The following is a 20,524-nucleotide window of genomic DNA, read 5'->3' as shown; positions in this document are numbered from 1 at the left end:
ATTACTGAGTAGCTGCCGTTTTCCCATCCAGGACCATTAGTTACCTCACCTATTAAACTGTGATTCCTTTGAGGATACGTGATTTGGCTTCAGTGTTGTTTCTCACACGGCACCTAAGTGGCTGCCTGGCATTTAACAGTTGCCCAATAAATACATGTGGATTAACCAAGCAAATGGTTCTTACTCTTGAATATATTACCTCTTTATGGTCTAACTCACTTAAAATGTAAATGGCTCCTTCCCTGGTGTATCTTTCAGAGGCAATTTTCTCTGATGAAGCAATGTTTCCTCTGGAACACCAGCTATTTAACAGGATGAAAGACCCTTTGGTAGCATGGTGGTTAAGTGACCAACCATTAACAAAAAGGCTCGTGGTTCAAACCCACCAGGCACTCTGTGGAAGAACAATGTGTCGGTCTGATTCTGTCAAGAGAGCAGACTTGGAAACCCAATGGGGCGAGTCTTCTGTGTCCTGTACGGTCCCTTTCTGTTAGAATCACATCCGCACCCCTGGGTTTCCTGACCATTCCTTGAGTGTTGGCTTTACACACATGCTTCTTGAGAGGCGTACTTTTCACTCAGTGCCATTACTGATGGCTCTCTGCCCTTTCTGTGGCTTCTGTTTTCTATTAAATTGATTTGAAGCTTGGGTTTGCCCTAACTCCTATGACTCCAACTCTTAGTAGTAGGCTACCTCGTAGGTCCTGCTTCTGCTACTAACTTTCTGATTTTCTCTGTGAATTACAATTCCCAAGCCAAGTACTTGCCCTTGTCAGATAAACCCCATTGGGTTTCCAAGGTTGGATGGAGTGGAAGTGCAGTCCATATAATTCATAGAGAGCTGCCTTTGGTTGGGTAGCTTTATATACAAGACAATGGGCTGGCACTCACACATTGACATTTCTGATAAGGTTGGCATAATTATCCACTTCTTCATTTTGCTTATATTGCTTTCATTCTTTGCTTCCATGTGTGGGTTGTTATGAAATTGTCTGAGATCAGTGTTTTTTATTTTTTCAAGTTTGCAACTGTTGTAAGCGTTTATATTACGTGATGCTAATAACAAAGCATACGACATGCATGAACTATATTTATTCACTTGTTATTCATCCGATGTTACAATGAAATGTTTCAATAGTTGGATCTATTTAAATTTATGGAAGATTGGCAAGGAGTGAAGAGAAGTAGTATCATATATTCCATATTTAGTCTGTCCAAAACTTCACCACTCGGGGTGCGATTAAGTCAGACAGTGTGAAACCAGAAAAGTAGATTCATGTTACTAATAAAAACTGATTTTAAAGCTTTGCTGTGGAATGCACAGTTTTATGTCGAGTTGGGTTGCTCTGTAATCTAGAAACTGGTAACAAGCAATGCATGGGGTCATTCTACACTTTACAAGAAATACAGGTACAGAGTGATACACAAAACCATCTCCACGGTCGGTGTAAGATGTGAAAAAAAAATTAATAAATTATCAAGGGTTCGTGAAGGATGGAGGGTAGGGGAGTGGGGAAATGGGCCAATACCAAGGGCTCAAGTAGAAAGAAAATGTTTTGGGAATGATGATGGCAACCTATGTACAAATGTGCTTAAAACAAGGGATGGATGGATGGATGGTGATAAGAGCTGCAACAGCTCCCAATAAAATTATTTTTTTTTAAAAAACAAAAAAAACATTTCCAATCATTATTTTTTTAAACCAGGATGAGTTGTCCTGGAGACGATGGACAAACCTTCTTCTCTTCATGTACTAATTAATTCACTATGCGAACACTTTGCTGTGTATTTCCTTCCATCATCTCTTAGACCATGATATCCACGAATACATATATCTGCAGTCTCTTGCCTCGATTCCTTCTTATAAGGCAAACCTTTCCGCTTCAGACAGAAAGGCTGGCATTCACAAGATGCTATTGGAAAGTGAATGCTGAAAGCTAGTGTGTAGGGGACATGTCAGTACTTACATCTGACCCACCAGAGGTCTGGCAGTTCACTGAAGTCCTGGCACAGCAACTCCAAGTTACTGCCGTTTGCTCTCAAGGAAGGCACAGAGCGACTGAAGGGCTGTCTAAAATGCCATGGATAAGTACCTGTCTCCTACAGGGCTTGAAAAGGCAGAGTAAACATGGACCGTCCAATCAACTCAGAGAAAGAACAAAGATTGCCGCCTCATTTTTCATGAAGCTCTACGGAGCAAAAACAAGCTCAGTGTCTTGTAGAAGGAAGTGCTTTCGTCTGATTGTACTACCCAGCATAGCCCATGAGTGAAGTGCCGAGCAAAAGCAGACCCTGAGAGATTATTCAGGGAAAAGATGAACAAGCAGAAAAGTACTCTCAAGCCTTGATGGTAGCTTTTTGTTTGTTTGGTTGGTTTTTATCTTTGAAGTAGAAGCACATTTCGAACTTTTAATTGTACTTTGGGTCAGAAGAATTCTATTATTAGAAAATGGTCATGAGGGTCCAAGGAGGCAAAGGGAAAGGTAAAATGACTTGGGGTCTTTCATGACATCCAAGTTAGTTTCAAATGAATAAGAAATAAAAACTAAGACAGTAGCAAGCACATCATAATTGTAACACAGAAATGAAATGTTTAGGATATTGGTTTCTTTGGGGGGGTTGATTATTGACCAAGTGTTCTTTTTTAGAAAAATATTTTTTATACTCAAAGAATTTAAATAAAAGGGAAGTCCCAATTAAGTAAAATGGCAGGCAGATTCACTTTCTAGATGTTTGTGAAGCTGCACAAGGCAAGGGACCACCTTCAACCAGGTAACAAATTAATAGTTAAACTGTGCATGAAGCCTTTACAATGCAGGGTTATAAGCTCCAGGGTTGAGGCAGACCGATATTGCTGCCATCTTGGGATCAACAATGGGTAGATATTGGGAGCCAGCTGGTGATTTTTCTTGTGTTTTATTACATAACTGTTCAAGCTATTTTCAGTGTGTATTCAGAAAGAAAAAAAAAAAGAAGAGATGCTGAGGTGTATATACCTCAAAGTAACTTATGAAACGGCTTTCTTAATCTTGCCTCAACTCTTCCCCTTCTCTATGTTTCCAGGACTTAAATTTATTTTCATCACAACAAGTGCCAATTCATTATTGCCAAATGAACCTTGCTTTTAGGAGCACTGCCAACAGACTTCATCAAAGTAGCCATCACACCATGACACACAAGGTGTCCGACTGCCTTCTGGGGTCGCAACAATGGATTCACAGTTAAAGGTGTGGGGGGTCCTCAAGGGATGGGGATTTCTGAAAGGCAGAGCCCACTTGTGTCTTTGCTCTCACACCTTGTCTATCAATCAGCTGAAGGAGCTCTCGTGCAGCGGTTGGGCAAGCCTTGGTCTGGTAATTGAGTGCCCATGGCTCAAATCTACCATCTGCTCTGCAGGAGACAGATGTAGCTGTCAGCTCCCATTCCGATTTCGAGCCTGGGACGCCCAGTGGAGGGTTGCCATGAGTCAGAATGGTCTCGATGGCAGAGACACAATAGGTGATTCAAACTGTTGTTTAGTTAATCCCCTACGCTGTGCTACTAAGTCAGTTGCCAATAATTAGAGCATCTCTAAATCAAATTTCAATTCGAATACTTATTGAGTCTTTCAACAAGTTTTTGCCAGGCATTGATTCTACTCAAAGGCAATTTGGGGTTTTCCTTAAAGCTTCATTGCTGTTAACTCCCTCCTCCGTAAGCCTTATGTAACTGGGGCACATCAGCCTGGCTAAGCTAAAATATGTTAATGATTCATTTTCCAAACTTTAAATACAGGAGAGCACGGTGCATTTAAAAAGCTCCATGGCTGTGTTCTTCAGGGTAGCTGGAACGTTTGTGGGTATTGCCTGCCCGGGATTCATTCCCTTCTTTTTCTGGAAGCAGTATTTGACTTTTCTTTTGGGGTGTTCTTGTACTCCGTTGTCAGCAGCCTTGATGAGAGAAGGTCATTGAAGTGGCTGCGGCTGCTCCTGACCTGGGAGGCAGGGTGGGAGCTCTGAGTCTCTGTCCCAGGAATTTGAACCTTAAGTACCTTGACACAAGTTCACTGCTGATGAGCTGGCTCACATGGGAGGAGGGACTGGGTAGAGTCTAGCCATAGTCCCCAATGCTCATATCTCTAGAGCAAGCCTGATCCTGATTTTCAAATTCCTTTTGATTCTCTGGTCTCTTCTATAGGCTAGTAGACTGAAAACAAGGGTGTGCCTAAAATTTACATAAACAGTTCGTTAAAAATTAAACTATCCGTGGCTACATATGTAGATAGAGACATAGGTAGAAATCTAGATAGTTAGTCAGATTTTTTTCTACAACATCACTTGATATCATGCTAGTGAATCAAAGAACACTGGAACAGTTTGTGGACATTGCTCTAAACCTCCAATCAATTCAATTTTTCAGCTTGGGAAGAGATGGTTAATGTTGTTTAGCATAAAACACCCTTATTCCAAGATGTACAGTCTCAGAAACCCACAGTGACAGTTTCACTCTCTCCTACAGGGTTGCTATGAGTTGGATAGACTCAACAGCAGTGAGTGAGTCTTATAGAACACCGTCTATTAAACTTGGGCATGCTATTAGTAACAAAGTGGCAGGTGACCTCAGTTGGAGGTCCCCGGTGGTATAAGCAGTTCGTTCTTGTCTACTAACCAAGAGGTTGAGGGTTCAAATCCACCCAGTGGTGTATCAGAAGCAAAGCCTGGCGATCTCCTTACATAAAGATGACAACCAGGAGAAACCGTATAGCACAGTTCTACTCTGTAACACAGGCGGTTGCCACTGTGTCAGCATGAACTTGCTGGTAACGGGTTTGGTTTCCACACTGGGTGAGGAGAGAGAAGAGAGAGAGTGCAGATCTTCTAACTTGATTTTTTGCCGCCCCTTCCCTCCTTCCACCAGGGCTCTGGAAGATCACAGGGCCACCGCTGTTACTCCCGAGAGCCAGCCCCACCCATCTTCGTGGATAAGGTTGGCGATGGACCCCTCTGAAGTAGCATCACTTGGTTTTGTAGTAGGCTACTATCTGCCCAAGACATACACCTGATTCTCCCACGCAGGAAACTCCCAAAGGAGAGTCCTGGGGCATTTGGGAAAATTTCACAGACTCCCAGAGACCATCACTCTGCCTCTTCCTGGCCCTACGGGGAGGTGGGGGATAGGGGTGGGGAGTGGGGTGGGGGCAGAAAGTAAAGCAAGAGACTGGAACAAGCCTGATACCTTAGTCACAGCAGTGGGGGAAGCTGTCTTGCCCCTTACTCCCTTGATTCAGGCATGTGGTTTGGAAATCAGTGTGGATTACATAAATGATTTATTTCCTTCCTGGTGGGGAGAGCAATGGTGATATGCTCATCACAAAAGTCCAAGCAAAGTAAGTCCCACTAAATAAAAAGTGAGGCTGCTTCTGATGATTCAAACAGAAGAGACTGGCTGTCTTGCTCAATGTAATAGCAAGAAAGAACACACGGAGTGTCTGGCTCAATGGGAAGCGGATCTATTCAGCAGAAAGGTCACCTGGCAATAAAGGCCTCAAAGCTACAGCACAAAAGGCTGCATCGGAGACCAGCTCCCTGCTTGCTTCAAGAAGGAAATGGGGGGCAGTAACACTTCTCCTAAAATAGGAACCCTTACTTTTCTATCGGAAAAGATGGCAGGCCAGCTTTAATGCATGCAACTACTAAAGCCTTTCATTCCAGGCGTTGAGAAAATAAGTTGGCGGCGTTATTTTGAAACAACCGAGCTTGAAAACATGGCAAACTATGCTTTTAGCAAAAATCATATTTTGTAACCACTACTTTTCAGTGAGTCACTGGGAGTTGCTGTGAGTCAGAATTGACTTGACGGCAGTGAGTTTGGCGTTTTGAGCTTTTAAATGAGCAGCAGATTTGGTGATGTAGTGTTAGAAATTGAGCCGCTAACCAGCCACAAGGTCAGTGGTTCAAACTCACCAACCACTCCTTGGGAGAGACAGAGAAGGCTGTTGCTCCCAGAAAGATTTAGAGTCTCCCAAACACAAGGGTTATTCTACCCTGTCTTACAGGGTCACCATGATGAGATTCTGACTAGAGTCCACTTGAGTTCAGTGAGCTTTGTTTTATTTTTGTCTAATTTTTTTTCAATGAAGTTAATTTGGTTTAGTTTGTTTGTTTGCTGGGTCAACCTCATTTAAATCAGCACTAAGTTCTCTTTTGCACTTGACCAAAACTTGAGCTGGTTCTTGCTCTAGAGCCTTAAAAATATATGTATATCTATTGTAGCATAGTTGAAATATCATTTCATGGGAGCAAAGAGGCCTAAAGAGCATATGATTATATTTTTCCAAACTCTGGCATCAAAATTCATCCTCTACCTTATAAATACTGATGGGCCCAAGGAAATCACTTTATATCATGGGAAAGCCATGTGTGTTTATACACACATGCACACAATTATAAAAAAGTTACATACATATATACATTCACATACATAAAAGAAATTGCACATAATAATGAAAAATGGAAACAGATGAGTAATAGCGAAAAGTGAAAAATCTGATATTGCTTCAGCATTATTTATTTATTCAGCAACTATGTCTTGAGCATCTGCCATAGGCCAGGCATTCTTTCTAGACAATAGATATATTAATGAAAAAGGGGTTCGGGGTATCTAGAGTTCATTGGGGGAATGAAAAGGAGTAATCATGTCAACTCTTCATTATGGGAAGACTTCGTGGTGGCATAGCGGTTATACCTTGGACTGCCAACCACAAGTTCAGTAGTTTGAAACCACCAGATGCTCCTTGGGAAAAGAGGCTTTTTTGGAAAAAGATGAGTTACAGTTTTGGAAACCCACAGGGACAGTTCTACCCTGTGCTATAGGGTCACTATGAGTCGGAACTGACTCACTGGTAGTGAGCTTGTCTGTTTGTTTAATTATGTGAAGTTCAAGCAAATGTTATTGCAGGACAAGCTGAAGGCACTTCTCCCAGACCTAAGGCTTGCCCATTTAAGGCACAGTGGCACGGGAGAACCCCGGAGGTTTGAGAGACTGGAAGACTCAATGCCTCGAGGAGTCTGGAGGGTGAAGGAAAGTGCTGAGGAGACTGTCAGAAACCCAGTGCAGAAGAGTCTTGTAAGATGCTCCTCCGTTACCTGATCCCCTGTGAGAACTCTCTTCTTGGCTGTTACAACGTTGTGAGTGGAATGCCAAAGAATAGAGACTTCAGACCGGGAGACCAGTCAGGTTGGCACAGTTATCTGGGAGTGAAAATAATGGGGGACTGCATTAGGGTTAAGGAGCCACAGTGGCACCATGCTTAAGGGCTGGACGCCTAACTCAAAGATTGGTGGTTCAAATCCACCAGTTGCTTTGCAGGCAAAAGAGTTGGCCATCTGCTTCTAGAAAGATTGCAGTCTTGGGAAGTTCTATGGGGTGGTTCTATTCTGTCTGATATGTCACTTGACACGAGCTTGACAACTGACTTAAAGACAACACGTTGGATGCTGGGGTTCGTATTAATGTTTTTCACGCACTGCCAGCATGTCATTTCCAACTCACAGTGACCCTACTGGATGGCTTTAGGGTTTAAGTAAGTGGACTAGGGAGAAGAGAACAGAATCCCGTGTGGTGGAGGAGATAGATCTACGTGATTGAAAATGATGGACAGGAGGTTCAATGATGGTGTCTTGGACTTGGGAATGTAATGACATTGACTGTGACCAGGAAGCTGGAAATAGATACCGACTTTGGTGGGAGAGTAGAAGACAGCCGTGTAGGTTTTAGAAGAAAGAGACCCAGAAAACTGGGTTCCTTTAACGTAAACCATACCTGTGAGTTCTCAGGTAGAGATGGAGGCTTTGGGAAGGTTATCCGTATATAAAACCTGGAGGAAAGAGGTAGCCCAGCAGTACAGATTTCATAGCAGCCAGCATGTACATAATTTTCTTGAGCACTCTTTTTAAAATATGTTTAGGTTTTCCTTCTACACATTCTTCAAATGTATGTTGGTATTAATTCCTCTGGTTCCTTGAGGCTTCCTCACCCCCAACTCTCATGAATCCAGTGCTGCTTCTCAATCCAGACTAGACCAGAGCATGGACACAAGTATAGAGAAGAGATGGAGGTGGGGACTCATGACACACGGAATCCAGAAACAGGAGTGGGAATAGCAATACCAGAGGGGTAGGGGAAAGGGAGGGGGTGGAAGGAAGGGAGAAAGGCAGAACCAATCACAGTGATTAACACATATCCATACACCCCTCTCCAGGGGGAAGAATAACAGAAAACATGGGGGAATAGAGACAGCAGTCAGTGTGAGATATGAAAATAATAATAATTTACAGTCTATCAAGGAGTTGAGGGTAGGGGGAGAGAAAAAAAAGGAGCTGATACCAAGGGCTCAGTAGAGAGTAAATGTCTAGAAAAGAATGAAGGCAACATATGCACAAGCATGCCTGATGCAATCGATGTATGGATTGTAATAAGAGTTGTAAGAGTCCCCAATAAAATGATCTTTTAATTAAAAAAAAAGAGTTGAAGATAGGTTTATGACCACTGAAGGAACAATAAGATAGAAAAATCAAGCTAGAAAACCCAACAACCACCGAGTTTCAAAATGTAGATGAGAAGGGACGGTATGAGAAACAAGGAACAAGGGGACAAGCGCATCACAGCAGGAAGGGACAGTGGAATAAGTCCAGGCCACACAGTTAGGAAGGTCTGATCATCTGGGCTTGGACTTATCTTTAATGAAAGAGAATGACTTATGCGGTCAACATAAATTAATTTAAAATGATTTCTCTGCTTAGAATTTGCACATTCCTCTGTTCTTCAGTTTCTTAAGGGGTCTATTTTCTCACTATCGTCCTAGATTTCAGAATCTAGTTGTCCTTAAGTCAATTCAAGTCCTGGGCAAAGAGCAGGACTTCAAACTCGAGTCAGTTCCAGCTCAAAGTGACCCTCTAGCACAGAGTGGGACTGTCCCTGTGGGCTCTGAGACTGTCAATCTTTTCAGGAGGAGAAAGCCTCACTTTTATCTCTCAGAACAGCTGGTAGTTTTGAACTTGGCCTTGTAGTGAACGGTCCAACATGTAACCCATGATGCCACCAGGGCTCCTGGGCCAAGCACAGGTGCTGAGTAACGGCTTTCTAAAGGCCTAAGTGGATGACAATGGCTGTAGCTCCCCATGACTAAACAAGCTATAACAACTTTCCTTAAAACAATGAATTCATCTCTCCAAAAGAGCTTGCTCTTTCCACACTTCTCTTACACAAAAGAACTGGTACTCAAATGCAGATGGAGGTGAGAATAACAACAATGGATACAGTTAAAAGAGTTAACATTTAATTGAGTCCTTGCTAGGTACCAAGTCTTTTCACAGCTGTAACATGAATAGAACATGTGAGCATCACATCAAACCTAGGAGGAGAATTCTGTTAGTCTCATTTCACAGATAGGGAAATTGAGGTGAAGAGGGATGAAGGGACTTCCCCGAGTTCTACCATGTGCAAACTCTTTTGTCATTCCTATAACTAAGCTGCCTCTTCAACAAGAAGCAAAAGGATTGAATGATCACAGTACATAGACTAAGGGAGCTTACAGGCAAACGGTGGCTCCATGTTCTGGGGTGTTGTCAAGTCTCTGGTGAATCACACTGACCCTACAAGACAGAGTGGAACTGCTGCAAGACTGCACGCTATGAAGCAGATCTGTAGGGCTTTTCTCCAGTGGAGCCCTGAGGTGTTTGAACCAATGACTTCTCAGTTAGGGGCAAGCGTTTAAGCAGTGAGGTAGTTTATTGTGCCAACCTGGCCGATAAACACATGTGGGGTTTATCGAATGGCAGAGGGATAAATGGCTTGGTGGGCCTTGCCTTTTGAGTTCTCGGGTCTCGTTTTGTGATGGTCAGACCAGGGTGCAGCTGCCTTAGCCAGTTCCCTGCTTCAGCTGGCAAGGCTCATTTCCTGCAAGACATCCCTGAGGAGAAGCCACATGGACCTACCCCGATGCAGCCCTGGGTGCTGGAGCAGCCATGTGGAGACCCCTGCCTGCGCTGAGATGCTTACACTTTCACTGATTCGGCTTTCCTCTTGCAGTCGGCATCATAGTGTGTGTTTTGTGAGATGGAGGAGGACTTTGTGGATTGGTGTTGGACATATGGTGTTGGACTTGTGGGCTTGGGCAGCACTGGGTTGGGATGTTTTCTTGATGTGCACTTAATCTTCTATAAAACTCTCTCCTATACATGAGTTTCTGTGGATTTGTTTCTCCAATGTACCCAGACTAACACAAGCAGTATGTCACAAGCCCACCATGAAGCCCGTGGAAAAGAAAAGACAGAAAAAGAAAGCCGTTGCTATTAAGTTGATGACAACTCATAGCAGCTCTAAAGGACAGAGCAGAACTGCTTCACAGTTCTCTAAGATTATAAATCCGTGCGGTGGAAGACACTCGTCAAGTGACTAGTGGGTTTGAACCACTGATCTTTTGGTTAGCAGTTGATATTTGGATCACTGCCACACTAGGGCTCTTTAGAAGATGACTATAACTTCCCCAAATGGAACCAACGAGCTGTTCTGATAAAGGCTCCTTAAAAACAAAACCCAAAACCTCACTGCCATCCAGCTGCTTCCAACCACTAACCACAAGTTCAGAAGTTTAAAACTTCCAGTGGAGGCTTTCTACTCTGTAAAGAATTCCCACTCATTGCCATCAAGTCTACGACTCGTGGTGACCACCCTGTGGGTTTCCTAGGCTGTTACGGTGTACTGGTATAGAAAGCCCAGTCTTTCTCCCTTGGAGCTGATGGTGGTTTCTAACTGACAACCATGCGATCACAGTAACCACTACACCACCAAGGCCCTCCTCCTGCAAAGATTTTCAGGCTCAAAAACGTGCAAAGGCAGTTCTACCCTGTCCTATATGATTGGTATGACATGGAAGACCAATGCTCTGAAAATTCATCACATCCACTTTGCAGACATGCCTTGCAGTCGCCCACCCCCTCACTTAATCTACTCTTTCTCTGTGTGCTCACTCGTAACAATTATGGGCATGCTCATCTACTTCATTTTCTATTAATACAATGTCATTATGTAATGATGCTTATAATTAAAGCAAAAGGCAAAGTTTTTAAGTAATTAAGCCATTAAGTGACCTTTTTCTTGTAGAATACTTTAAGTAGTTATGTTTGCTATTTCTAAAACTGAGGGGTTTTGTTCTAAGGGATGTCAGCATAGATTTTTTTCATGACTATTTTCACACCTTAGAGAGATGGACATGAGTAAGAAAAAAAAAGCTCAAATATTTGAAGAGTCAAGTTAAGGACTTGAATGGTGAAATTTAAGCTATTAAAACATGCGCAATCCCAAATCTGCAAAATCAGCCATTTCTTGTTCGAGCTGAGACACATACCTTGCCAAAACTATGTGTATCAATTTGACTTTCAAAAATACGGACTTTAAAAACCAAATATCATTCTTAAAGGGCATCTCAAGACATGTCTGGAAAATTTTGAAGTGATTGAAGGCATCTAATAATATCACAGCACTCTGCAACTGAAGGTAGATGAGACCCAAACCACTATGCATGTGAATCTTATTTATTTATGGAGGAAACGATTTAATGACATTAAAAAACTCTCAAGGGATAATCTACCATGAAAAGAAATTTTTTGAAAACATTGGGAATAAGTGTATAACTTAAACGTATTTTAACTAATGACTATTCGGGGAGATTGGAAAAAGTATGAACTGTGAAGAAAACCGATAATTGAAAAAAAACAAAACCACCTATAATTCTACTAATAAGAAATCTCCATTATTAACTGGCACTTGAGCACATCTCAAGTTCAACGACTGGATTTTTTATTACTCAGAAACATTACAAAATCTAGTTTAAATCAAATGTGATTATAATCCAATTATTTAAAGTTAGAAGTCCATTCCAGATAGGATGAACAAAACACCGTGCTTGGAATAAGAATGCATTTCTGTTTGCATCACAGCTTGGCCACTACATAGTTCTGTGGCCTTAGGAAATACAATTATCTTCTCTGATTTGAAGTATTCTCATCTATATCATCACGTGCCTTCCCTACTTTTGAAGTCAAATGAAATTATGAGCTTAACAGTATTGAGGAGACATTAAGAGATAGGTGAGTGCAACAGAACAATAGGCCCGGTGCTCTGTGAGTTCTATGCTGTGCTGGTCAATACCACAAGGTCCAGAGTCCAGACCCATCATCTGCTCCGTGGGACGTGATGGCAGCGGGTTTGGCTTTCTGTTTACTTGTTTCCTGCGCTGCTCAGAAATGATGTAATATAAAAAAATGTATTATCATTGGTCATCTTACTACAAAGCTCAGATGTGATCATCAGCTAAGGATATTTTGGTTTTATTAGATATTAGTAATAAGTAGGGCACGGATAGCTTATGGTGTGATGTGGCAACCTAGTTATGTAGCAACGAGGGGCTTTCCTTACAAGCTTTTCAAAGCTCCCTCAGATTACCCTTGGATACTCTTATATGAAGTAAAGGCAGTTCCCAACTTACAAGGCATTTGAGTGACTGAAGACTGCATTTTTTGTTTTGTGTATCTTATCATTTGTAATATATACTACATGCACCATGGAAGCACTTAATGTACTGACATTCTCATTCTCATGGTAACCCCAAAATACAAAGAAAGACAGTATGGATTTATAAAGACACTGATAATAAAAGGCAGTAATAATGAAAAATAAAGTAAGATGAAGTTTTGCTTAACATCGAAACAACTTAAGACCACAGTTGAACAGAATCTAATTGTAAGTCAATGCAGGGTTACCTGTATATGGACAATCCATTCTCCAACATCTAGTTCACTTACCAAAACTTTCCAAGACAGCTGACATTACACAACTAACACAGACATCAAAACAACTGGTAATTCTCTGGTATCATTCTTATCTTTTATGCCGAGAGACTCAGGTTCAATGATCAGGCAACGTACCTCATGCATAGACACTAGTTGCCTTTTCTCCTCATTCGTTCTTTTCTGGACACAAAAAACCCTCAAGAGACAGATAACTTAGTTGGAAAAGAAGGCAAGAGGCTTGAACACGAACTTGACGAAAGGATTTCCAAATGGGCAATAAAATATACAAAAAGGTGTCTGACTCCTTTGTTCTTGGGGGGAATGTAAAATAAAGCCACAATAGAGTCCTTCCACATACTCTGTCGATTGGCTAAAATTTCAAAGATAATATTAAGTCTTGCTGATGAGGAGACTATAAATTGATCAAGTTGCGCCGGAAAAGGCTTAGCAGTAACTACTTATGCTGAATATATGCATACCTTGTGAAGGAACCAGTTCATTCTTTAGATTTTTTTTAAATCAATTTATTGGGGCTCATACAATTCATCACAATACATAGATCAATTGTGTAAAGCACATCTATACATTTTGTTGCCCTCATTATTCCCAAATCATTCTTTATATTTATAGCCCAAAAGAACACACGCATTAACAGTCGCACAAAGGACAGATGCAAAAGCACTGAAGCACTGTCTGTCACAGTACCAACTTGGAAACCACTTATATGCCCATCAAGAGTAGGATTTGACTAGGGTGTGCCTTTTTGACTAGGTTAGTCACACATGAGAATACTATACAGCAAGGAGAGTTAGCGAGCTACAACTACCTACAACTGCATGGGCCAATAAGCTGGGCACAGCGGCATAAACGTATGAGTCCATTCATGTAGAATTCAGACACGGGGAAAAAGAATCCAGGATCTTCAAAAAACACTGCCAGGGAGTCAACTCTGACTCCTAACAACCCGTTAGGAAAGGGAAGCACTGCCCCTGAGGGTTTTCCAGAATGGAACCCTTTTGGGCAATGGTTCTCAACCTTCCTAATGCCACGACCCTTTCATACATTCCTTATGCTGTGGTGGCCCTCCCCTCCTCCTCCCCCAACCATAAATTTATTTTCGTTACTACTTCATCACTGCAACTTTACTACTGTTATGAATCCGAGAGACCCCTGTGAAAGGGTCAGTCGACCCCCAAAGGGGTCACAACTGACAGGTTACAGCTCAACGCGTAACCACTATGCCACCAGGGAATAGTATGCATGGTCTTAAAAGTCAGTATACTGGTGGGCGGAAGGCCCAGGCAAATGGCCATTGGAAAAGGGAGTGTCAGTGCCAATAAGGCAGGGTTCCTCATTTGGGTGTTTGTCACACAGGGCTGTTCACTGGTGAGCATCCATCAAGTTCAACACACGTTCCCCACTCTTCTGCAGGCACACTCTATTTCACTCAAAAGTTTCTCAAAAAGAGTTCCCACCAATCTCCATCCCCCCAAACATCCAAATGCCAATGTTCCAGAAGTTCTTTACAGAATGTGTGCATTGTTTTTCATGTTTTTATATTCTTTTAAATTTAAGAGTATTTATCCAGATGAGAGATTTTCATGCCAGTTCATAAAAGAAAATGGCAAGAGAGTTTATGTGAAGACAGGAATTACTTGGGAGACATGAACTGGGCTCTAAAAGAATGCCATTCCGGTGGAAACAAATTGATGGGGACAAGGTGGCGGAGTGGGCTGAGGGCCACAGGTCAGCAGGTACAAACCACCAGGTGCCCTAGGAGACAGATGAGGCTCTCGACTCCCATAAACAGTTACAGTTTTGGAAACCCACAAGGGTGGCCCTACCCTGTACTAGAGGGTCACTATGAAGTGGAATTGACTCAATGGCAGTGAGGGAGATGTAGAGAAGAATTCATGAAACCCAAAAGAGAGGTCTATGCATTCATTGCAGTCTTCAGAGAAAGGGCAAAACTTCTTTCCACAGAGAGCCCGCTGCTCACAGAACAGTCTTTAAACATGAAAGCAAAGTCAAACAATTAGAGGAGGGAGAGAATCTATCTCATCGAGGTGACAGCAATGGAAGAGGGGGGGTTGAAATGAAGAACGATGGCGTATACGTGTAACTTAATTTGAAGCCCACATATCTTTTATATTCTTGCGGAGAGATAATGATGCTAGAGTAGGAGGAATCTTTAACAAAGCTGTCACTTATATGCTTTTTTAAAAAGTATGTGAACTGGTGGAGGATCTATATCTCTCAGTCCCCCTCTAATTTCTAAGCTTTGGTTGGAATGGAATGTTGATATGGCCTGAGTCCCCATGCTGTCGCAAAAGAACACCTGGGCAGCCCATTTGATTTAGCCATCCGGCCTCCATCACTAGCGCTACAGAGGGATTGGGCTGCCCTTTTGCCCTGCTGTCCACTGGATTATTCAGTGAGCAGCCTCCAAACTCCACCCAGCATATGGTTTACAGGCACATGAGCGGTCCCATGGCCAGAAGGACACGTCATGACTCTTCTCCACCATGAAAATCAAGTATGCTTCAGACTGAACATGCCTAGTGCTTTGAGTTGCCCACCTACAAAACACTGACTGCAACCCACCTATTCACCTGCCCAAGAAGAGAGGCTCAAACAGCAGCAGGTGGGCTACAAGTTAGAGTTCCCAAGAGAAAAAAATGTTCTAAACTAAGGGAAAATTCATTTTCTAGTGACCCAGATGTAGACATGTCTTTTATCTTCAAAAGGCATTTTGCTGCAAGAAGTATTTGGTTCCTTAACAAAAAGACAGGAAAGTTTGAGAATCAGTAGGTGAATCAAACCTTCATCCCTTTCCATCAGTACTCCCTCCAAAGATGCAGACCAGGCTGTCTCCTCTCCCTATGACAAGCTCAATGTCAGTAAAGGTCAAAAATAAGTCAGGTAAGAATTATTGCTCTGTTTGATGCTTTATTGGTGAATTCTTGATTCCATTGGCTACCCAGCTTTAGAATGCTTCTAATTCATTATTTAAGAATAAACAGAAATATATAAAGCTAGAGAGTTCTCCTCTTTCACTATTCTATAGAGAGAAAGATTTTGAATTTAGGATTTCTTGATGTGGACAATTTTACAGACTAAAAACTTTGTAACCACTTGGTCTCCCATCTTATTAAATAGAAGTTCTTCTTTTTTTTCCCCCAGAACACAGACATCTCTCTGCAGATGTCATCTTTAAAAGGTGTTGCCTGCTAGCTGAACACTACATGTATTGCTCAGCTATCAACTGTTGCATTCAGGAAACAAATAGCACTGGACATACAGCAATTATGAAAGCCTTTAAACTCCAGGGGTTTCAGTGCTTTGGGTAATTTTTTTAAATGGGATGTTTTCTTTAAGATTGGCTAGCAATGTAGTGGTCCCTTCCCACATACTGCCTTCAACTTTCTTATTTAGATCAGTTCAGATTTTGACCTTGTTTGTACCGGAAGCGTCACCTGAATTATCGTCTACTGGCCCATTTTCCAAGGTCGCAGATTTCTCCACATGACACCTTAACATATTGATCAGCTTTCTTGGAGGGTTTTCTATGTGTTTTGAAGGCATCTCCAGCCAATGCCTGGCAGCTCAACACTGCAGTTTGGCCAGCCTGCATCCCCCGCCGGCGCCCTCTCACATCACTCCCTGAAAATCAAGTGGCTTAATGGTAAAGGAGTAAGGAAATACAGCTGGCATTTGCTGGGAGCTCGTGGGCTAGCATACTGCACAGCATATTTCGAGTCATCCAATCCTGATACTTAGGTGTTTTTAGAAACCTTCCTTTTAGAATTTAATACCCAGACAGCCATTTTGCAAAACACAGCAGGTCCGTGAAATAAAAGGCTATTTCAATCTCCAGCAAAATCGTCCCAGGATGATAAAGCTGTGCAAACGCTGGCGTTGCTGCAACAGCTGTATCTTCCATCAAACAAGGATCAGCCACTCTTTCTCTGAGACTGATCAAAATCTGTGTCAGTGTGAGCCTCTATGACCAGCTGTAATTTGACCAGCTCTGTATTATTTCTTGCTGGGAAAGATCCCCCCCCACCATCCACCCGGCCACCAAGCATGCCATAGTTCAAATATGAAGACAGAACTCCTCTAGGAGAAAGAGAATATCAACTGGTTTGCACAGGCACAGGTCTCTGAGGCAATCAGCTTCCCAAGCAACCCCAGGGCAAGTGATTTGCCACCTTTCTCAGAGTAACATGGCACTAGAGAGGACTAAAATACACATTGCCAGCAAATCTCAGAAGCTCATGCACATCAGGTGCCCTGAAATCTCTTTGTGCAAATGATTGAGCCTCAGCACAGGGATGACATACATCCGACAGAGGCAAAACGCACCCGACAGACACAGATGGCAGGTTCAGCCCCTAGCCACAATCCCACAGCAACAGAAACTTACATAGGACACCCGGACTTGCCTCCGATGCACCAGCCCACAGCACTGCATGAAGAGGAGAGCCGGCTGCCGTCAGCGTGGGGCTTCACCACGCTGCACTGTGCCTGGCTGTCTCATCAGAGTGTCTGTCTGTCCATTTCTTCCCACCTTCCACTCCCAGGTAGGAGGCATGGGCAAACCAACCCTTAGTTTCTGCCTCCTAGGTAGTTTCTTTAAAGGAAAAACAAATCAACAGTCCTGTAGGCATGCCAAAACTTCGTTTTCCTTTTTCGTTCTTGTTCAGGTCATTTGAGATCTTCCTTCCCGAAGGAGTTGTGTCTTCACAACATTGACAGCGAGTCTCACTTATTTCCCTGACCGAACTGTGGCTAACACCCGGTGCTGCAGGCTGTCCAGATGAGCAGAGTTTCGCAGCCACATTTCTACAGCAGCCATCCTCAACTCGGGAGACAGTCCACCACCAGAGGCTCTTGCATTTCACAAGGCGGCAGCCTCCGGCTTTTCAAAAGAGAAGGGCCTACTCTGGATGCTGTTTATGCTACTGCTTCTGAGCGGGCTGCTGCTCCCGCCGCGGCTCTGCTGTTGTTGCCGTCCTCACAATGCACAGTCTGGCAGCAGCCGGCATCCTCGATTCAGTGCTACCTCCGTCACATCGCGGGCATATCGCATCTGCTAGTTCCCCCTCCCTCCTCTACCCTGAAACATGCATCGTCTAGACCTTAATGTACTCTGGATTCCTAGGGCGAAAGAACACCCTCCAGACCGCCAGACGCTTTGTCTTTCAGGACGCGTCTCACATGAATTGCAGGAAGGCTTGCCCGAGTGGCCTCAGTACCTGACTCACTCAGCCACTGCAGCTGCACAGCTTCGCCTGCTCCCTGCCAACGATGCATCTCCCACCTGAAAGCACAGCAGTGAACATCACTCTAGCGAGCAAATTTGATCAGCTCAAGCCTGATGAATTAGATAAGACATCACCTATGATTGGGATTCAATCAACGAAACCCGGCTCCCTTCCAAGCATGAAATCTTACAAATGAGCACCCCTCGGAAGCTACTGTTTGCATCCTTCACGATAGAGCCAGCCTTAAGACACAAAACAAAACAAAAACACTCCTTGCCACCACTCAATTCCAACTCATAGCGACTTTATACTATGGGGTAGAACCACCCCTGTGGATCTCCGAGACTGTAACTCTTTAAGAGAATAGAAAGCCTGTCTTTCTCCCAAAGAGAGGCTGGTGGTTTTGAACTGCTGATCTTATGGTTAGCAGGCCAACATGTCACCACCGTGCCACCAGAGCCGATTAAATATGCTTCCTCAAAGAACTTGCCGATGTCACACCAAAAAATATGAATACTTGGTCAGTTATTAGTTCAATTTAACTATTACAAAATCAGTCAGTTATTAGTTCAGTTTAACTAGCACAAAGGTCTGCCCTGAGCTTCATGCTCTTTTCAGAACTCTACAGGATCACACTGGCAATAAGAATTCAAAAGTTTCGATCCTAAACTTAGGGGGCAATGGGTTTATGCTAATAAGGGCTGAGGAACACCAAGATGGAGGTGGAGCAAAGCTGCATGGCACAAAGGATGTAATGGTCACAAAGTTGGAACCGTAGAAACGACTGAATGGGCGTCGGCTTTACTGTGTGTATATATGCTCAACCACGCTAGCAACCAAATGCATAAGATTCGGGTGACACAGTTGAAGTATTACGTGGCTGGGCAAAGATGGTTCATCTGTATGCTATGCACAACTCCAACACCTTTCACTGGGCCACGGCTACTGATCCAAAGGTGCCCACTTTGTCCGCGTCCCTCCACATGCTCAAGAATGATTAATGATTTCATGTCAAGGCAGTCACCGAAGTGAGCCCAGCAGATTAAAATCACCTCCTGTTGCTGGTTAGATTTTATGACAACTGGTACCCGGAGAAAAGGGAAAGGGTGGAGTCCAACCTATCAAGCAGGTCACAGCCTGATGGTGCTCCCTTCCTGAGGTGCCATTTTATAAGCGAGAAACTGGGACCCTGCCGTGCTCTCTCTTGCCCTTCACCTCCCTGCTCGCTTGGACTCTGTGTCTGCCTGGAGACGGCCTCCTGTGGGCTGTGGGCCCTGGGAGCAATGGGCATCCTGCCATGTTCCCACCGGCCTTGAATCTACAGAACTCTGCAGCCCCCAGCAGGTGATCTCCTTCCCTCTCACTTGACCTTTCTGCATGGGTGACCTGCAGCTGCAGGTGTCCCAAGTGGACTCTGACTACCACTGGGACTCTGACTACCACTGGACCAATGGACTTGAGTTGTACTGTGGAGGTGCCTTCTTGACATGAAACCATCTCTTGATATGAAGCTATTTCCTATTTCTTATACATACATGAGTGCCACTGGTGGTGTTTCTCTAGACAATCCAACCTAACATACCTAATAACATGCCATTTTGACCCATGGAATATGGAAACCGATTAATTCTCAATACCTAATCTACATTTTCTTAAAAACCTGTGATTTAAAGTAATAGCTCTCTCCAAGGAGGCTTGAAAAATTTCACAGGAAAAAAGTGGACTTACTGATACTGGAATTTTCCCATGAACTTTTTAACTAGAAGAAGACTGTTAAGAGTAGAATTACTCCACACCACATTAGGATCATCTTCTAATTTTACAGACCAATAGCTGAAGCCCAAATGCTTAAGGAAGTGTTGAGTCTACCAGTAAAGTAGGTAATAGTATTGCATCTGTCAGTAACACAAGCAATAGTAATTCACACAATTTATAGACATAGTCTAGGAAAGCCCCGCTGGCGCAGTGGTTATAAGGTGGCTGCTAAATGCAAGGTCAGCGGTTCAAAACTACCAGCTGCTCCATGGTAGAAAAATAGGGCTTTCTACTCTCAAAAGTCATCGTCTCAAAAACTCACAGGGCCATTTGTCCCCAGCCCTGTCGGATTGCTCTGAGTTGGCAGTGAGTGTGAGTGAGAACCCTGCAGCTTTTTATATCTTACTTAAAGGGAAATGATAGATGATAGGCAGACAGCCCAGAGTATGATTTTATGATTCATCAGAGTCTTGGAGTTAAAGAATAATAGGTTTATCCTCTGCAACACAGGAAATCCAGGAGAGATAAACCCCTCAGGGTCAACAATAAGAATAGAGATACCAGGAGGATAAGGGAAAAGTAGGGGGAGAAAGGGGGAATCGATTACAAGGATCAACATATAACCCCCTCCCAGGAGGACGAACAACAAAGTGGATGAAGGGTAATAGAGGA

At 43.2% G+C, this 20,524-nt stretch overlaps 1 protein-coding gene across 1 annotated transcript in view; it reads right to left on the bottom strand.

The window, feature by feature from the left end:
• The window catches only part of CACNB2 (calcium voltage-gated channel auxiliary subunit beta 2), a 277,727-nt gene extending 259,964 nt beyond the window's left edge, over nt 1–17,763 (bottom strand). Inside the window, exon 1 of the mRNA XM_045285602.1 lies at nt 17,257–17,763. Within this exon, the coding sequence (XP_045141537.1) occupies nt 17,257–17,304 (48 nt within the window). The 5' untranslated portion in view covers nt 17,305–17,763. The remainder of the gene's footprint in view (nt 1–17,256) is intronic.
• Nucleotides 17,764–20,524: the final 2,761 nt, after the last annotated feature.

This window comes from Echinops telfairi, unplaced genomic scaffold (genome assembly GCF_000313985.2).
Source record: "Echinops telfairi isolate 266 unplaced genomic scaffold, ASM31398v2 ScPeMD7_7473;HRSCAF=8511, whole genome shotgun sequence".
NCBI classification, from domain to species: Eukaryota; Metazoa; Chordata; class Mammalia; order Afrosoricida; family Tenrecidae; genus Echinops; species Echinops telfairi.
The sequence above is the reverse complement of the archived record's forward strand: the minus strand, read 5'-3'. Positions and strand labels throughout refer to the sequence as shown.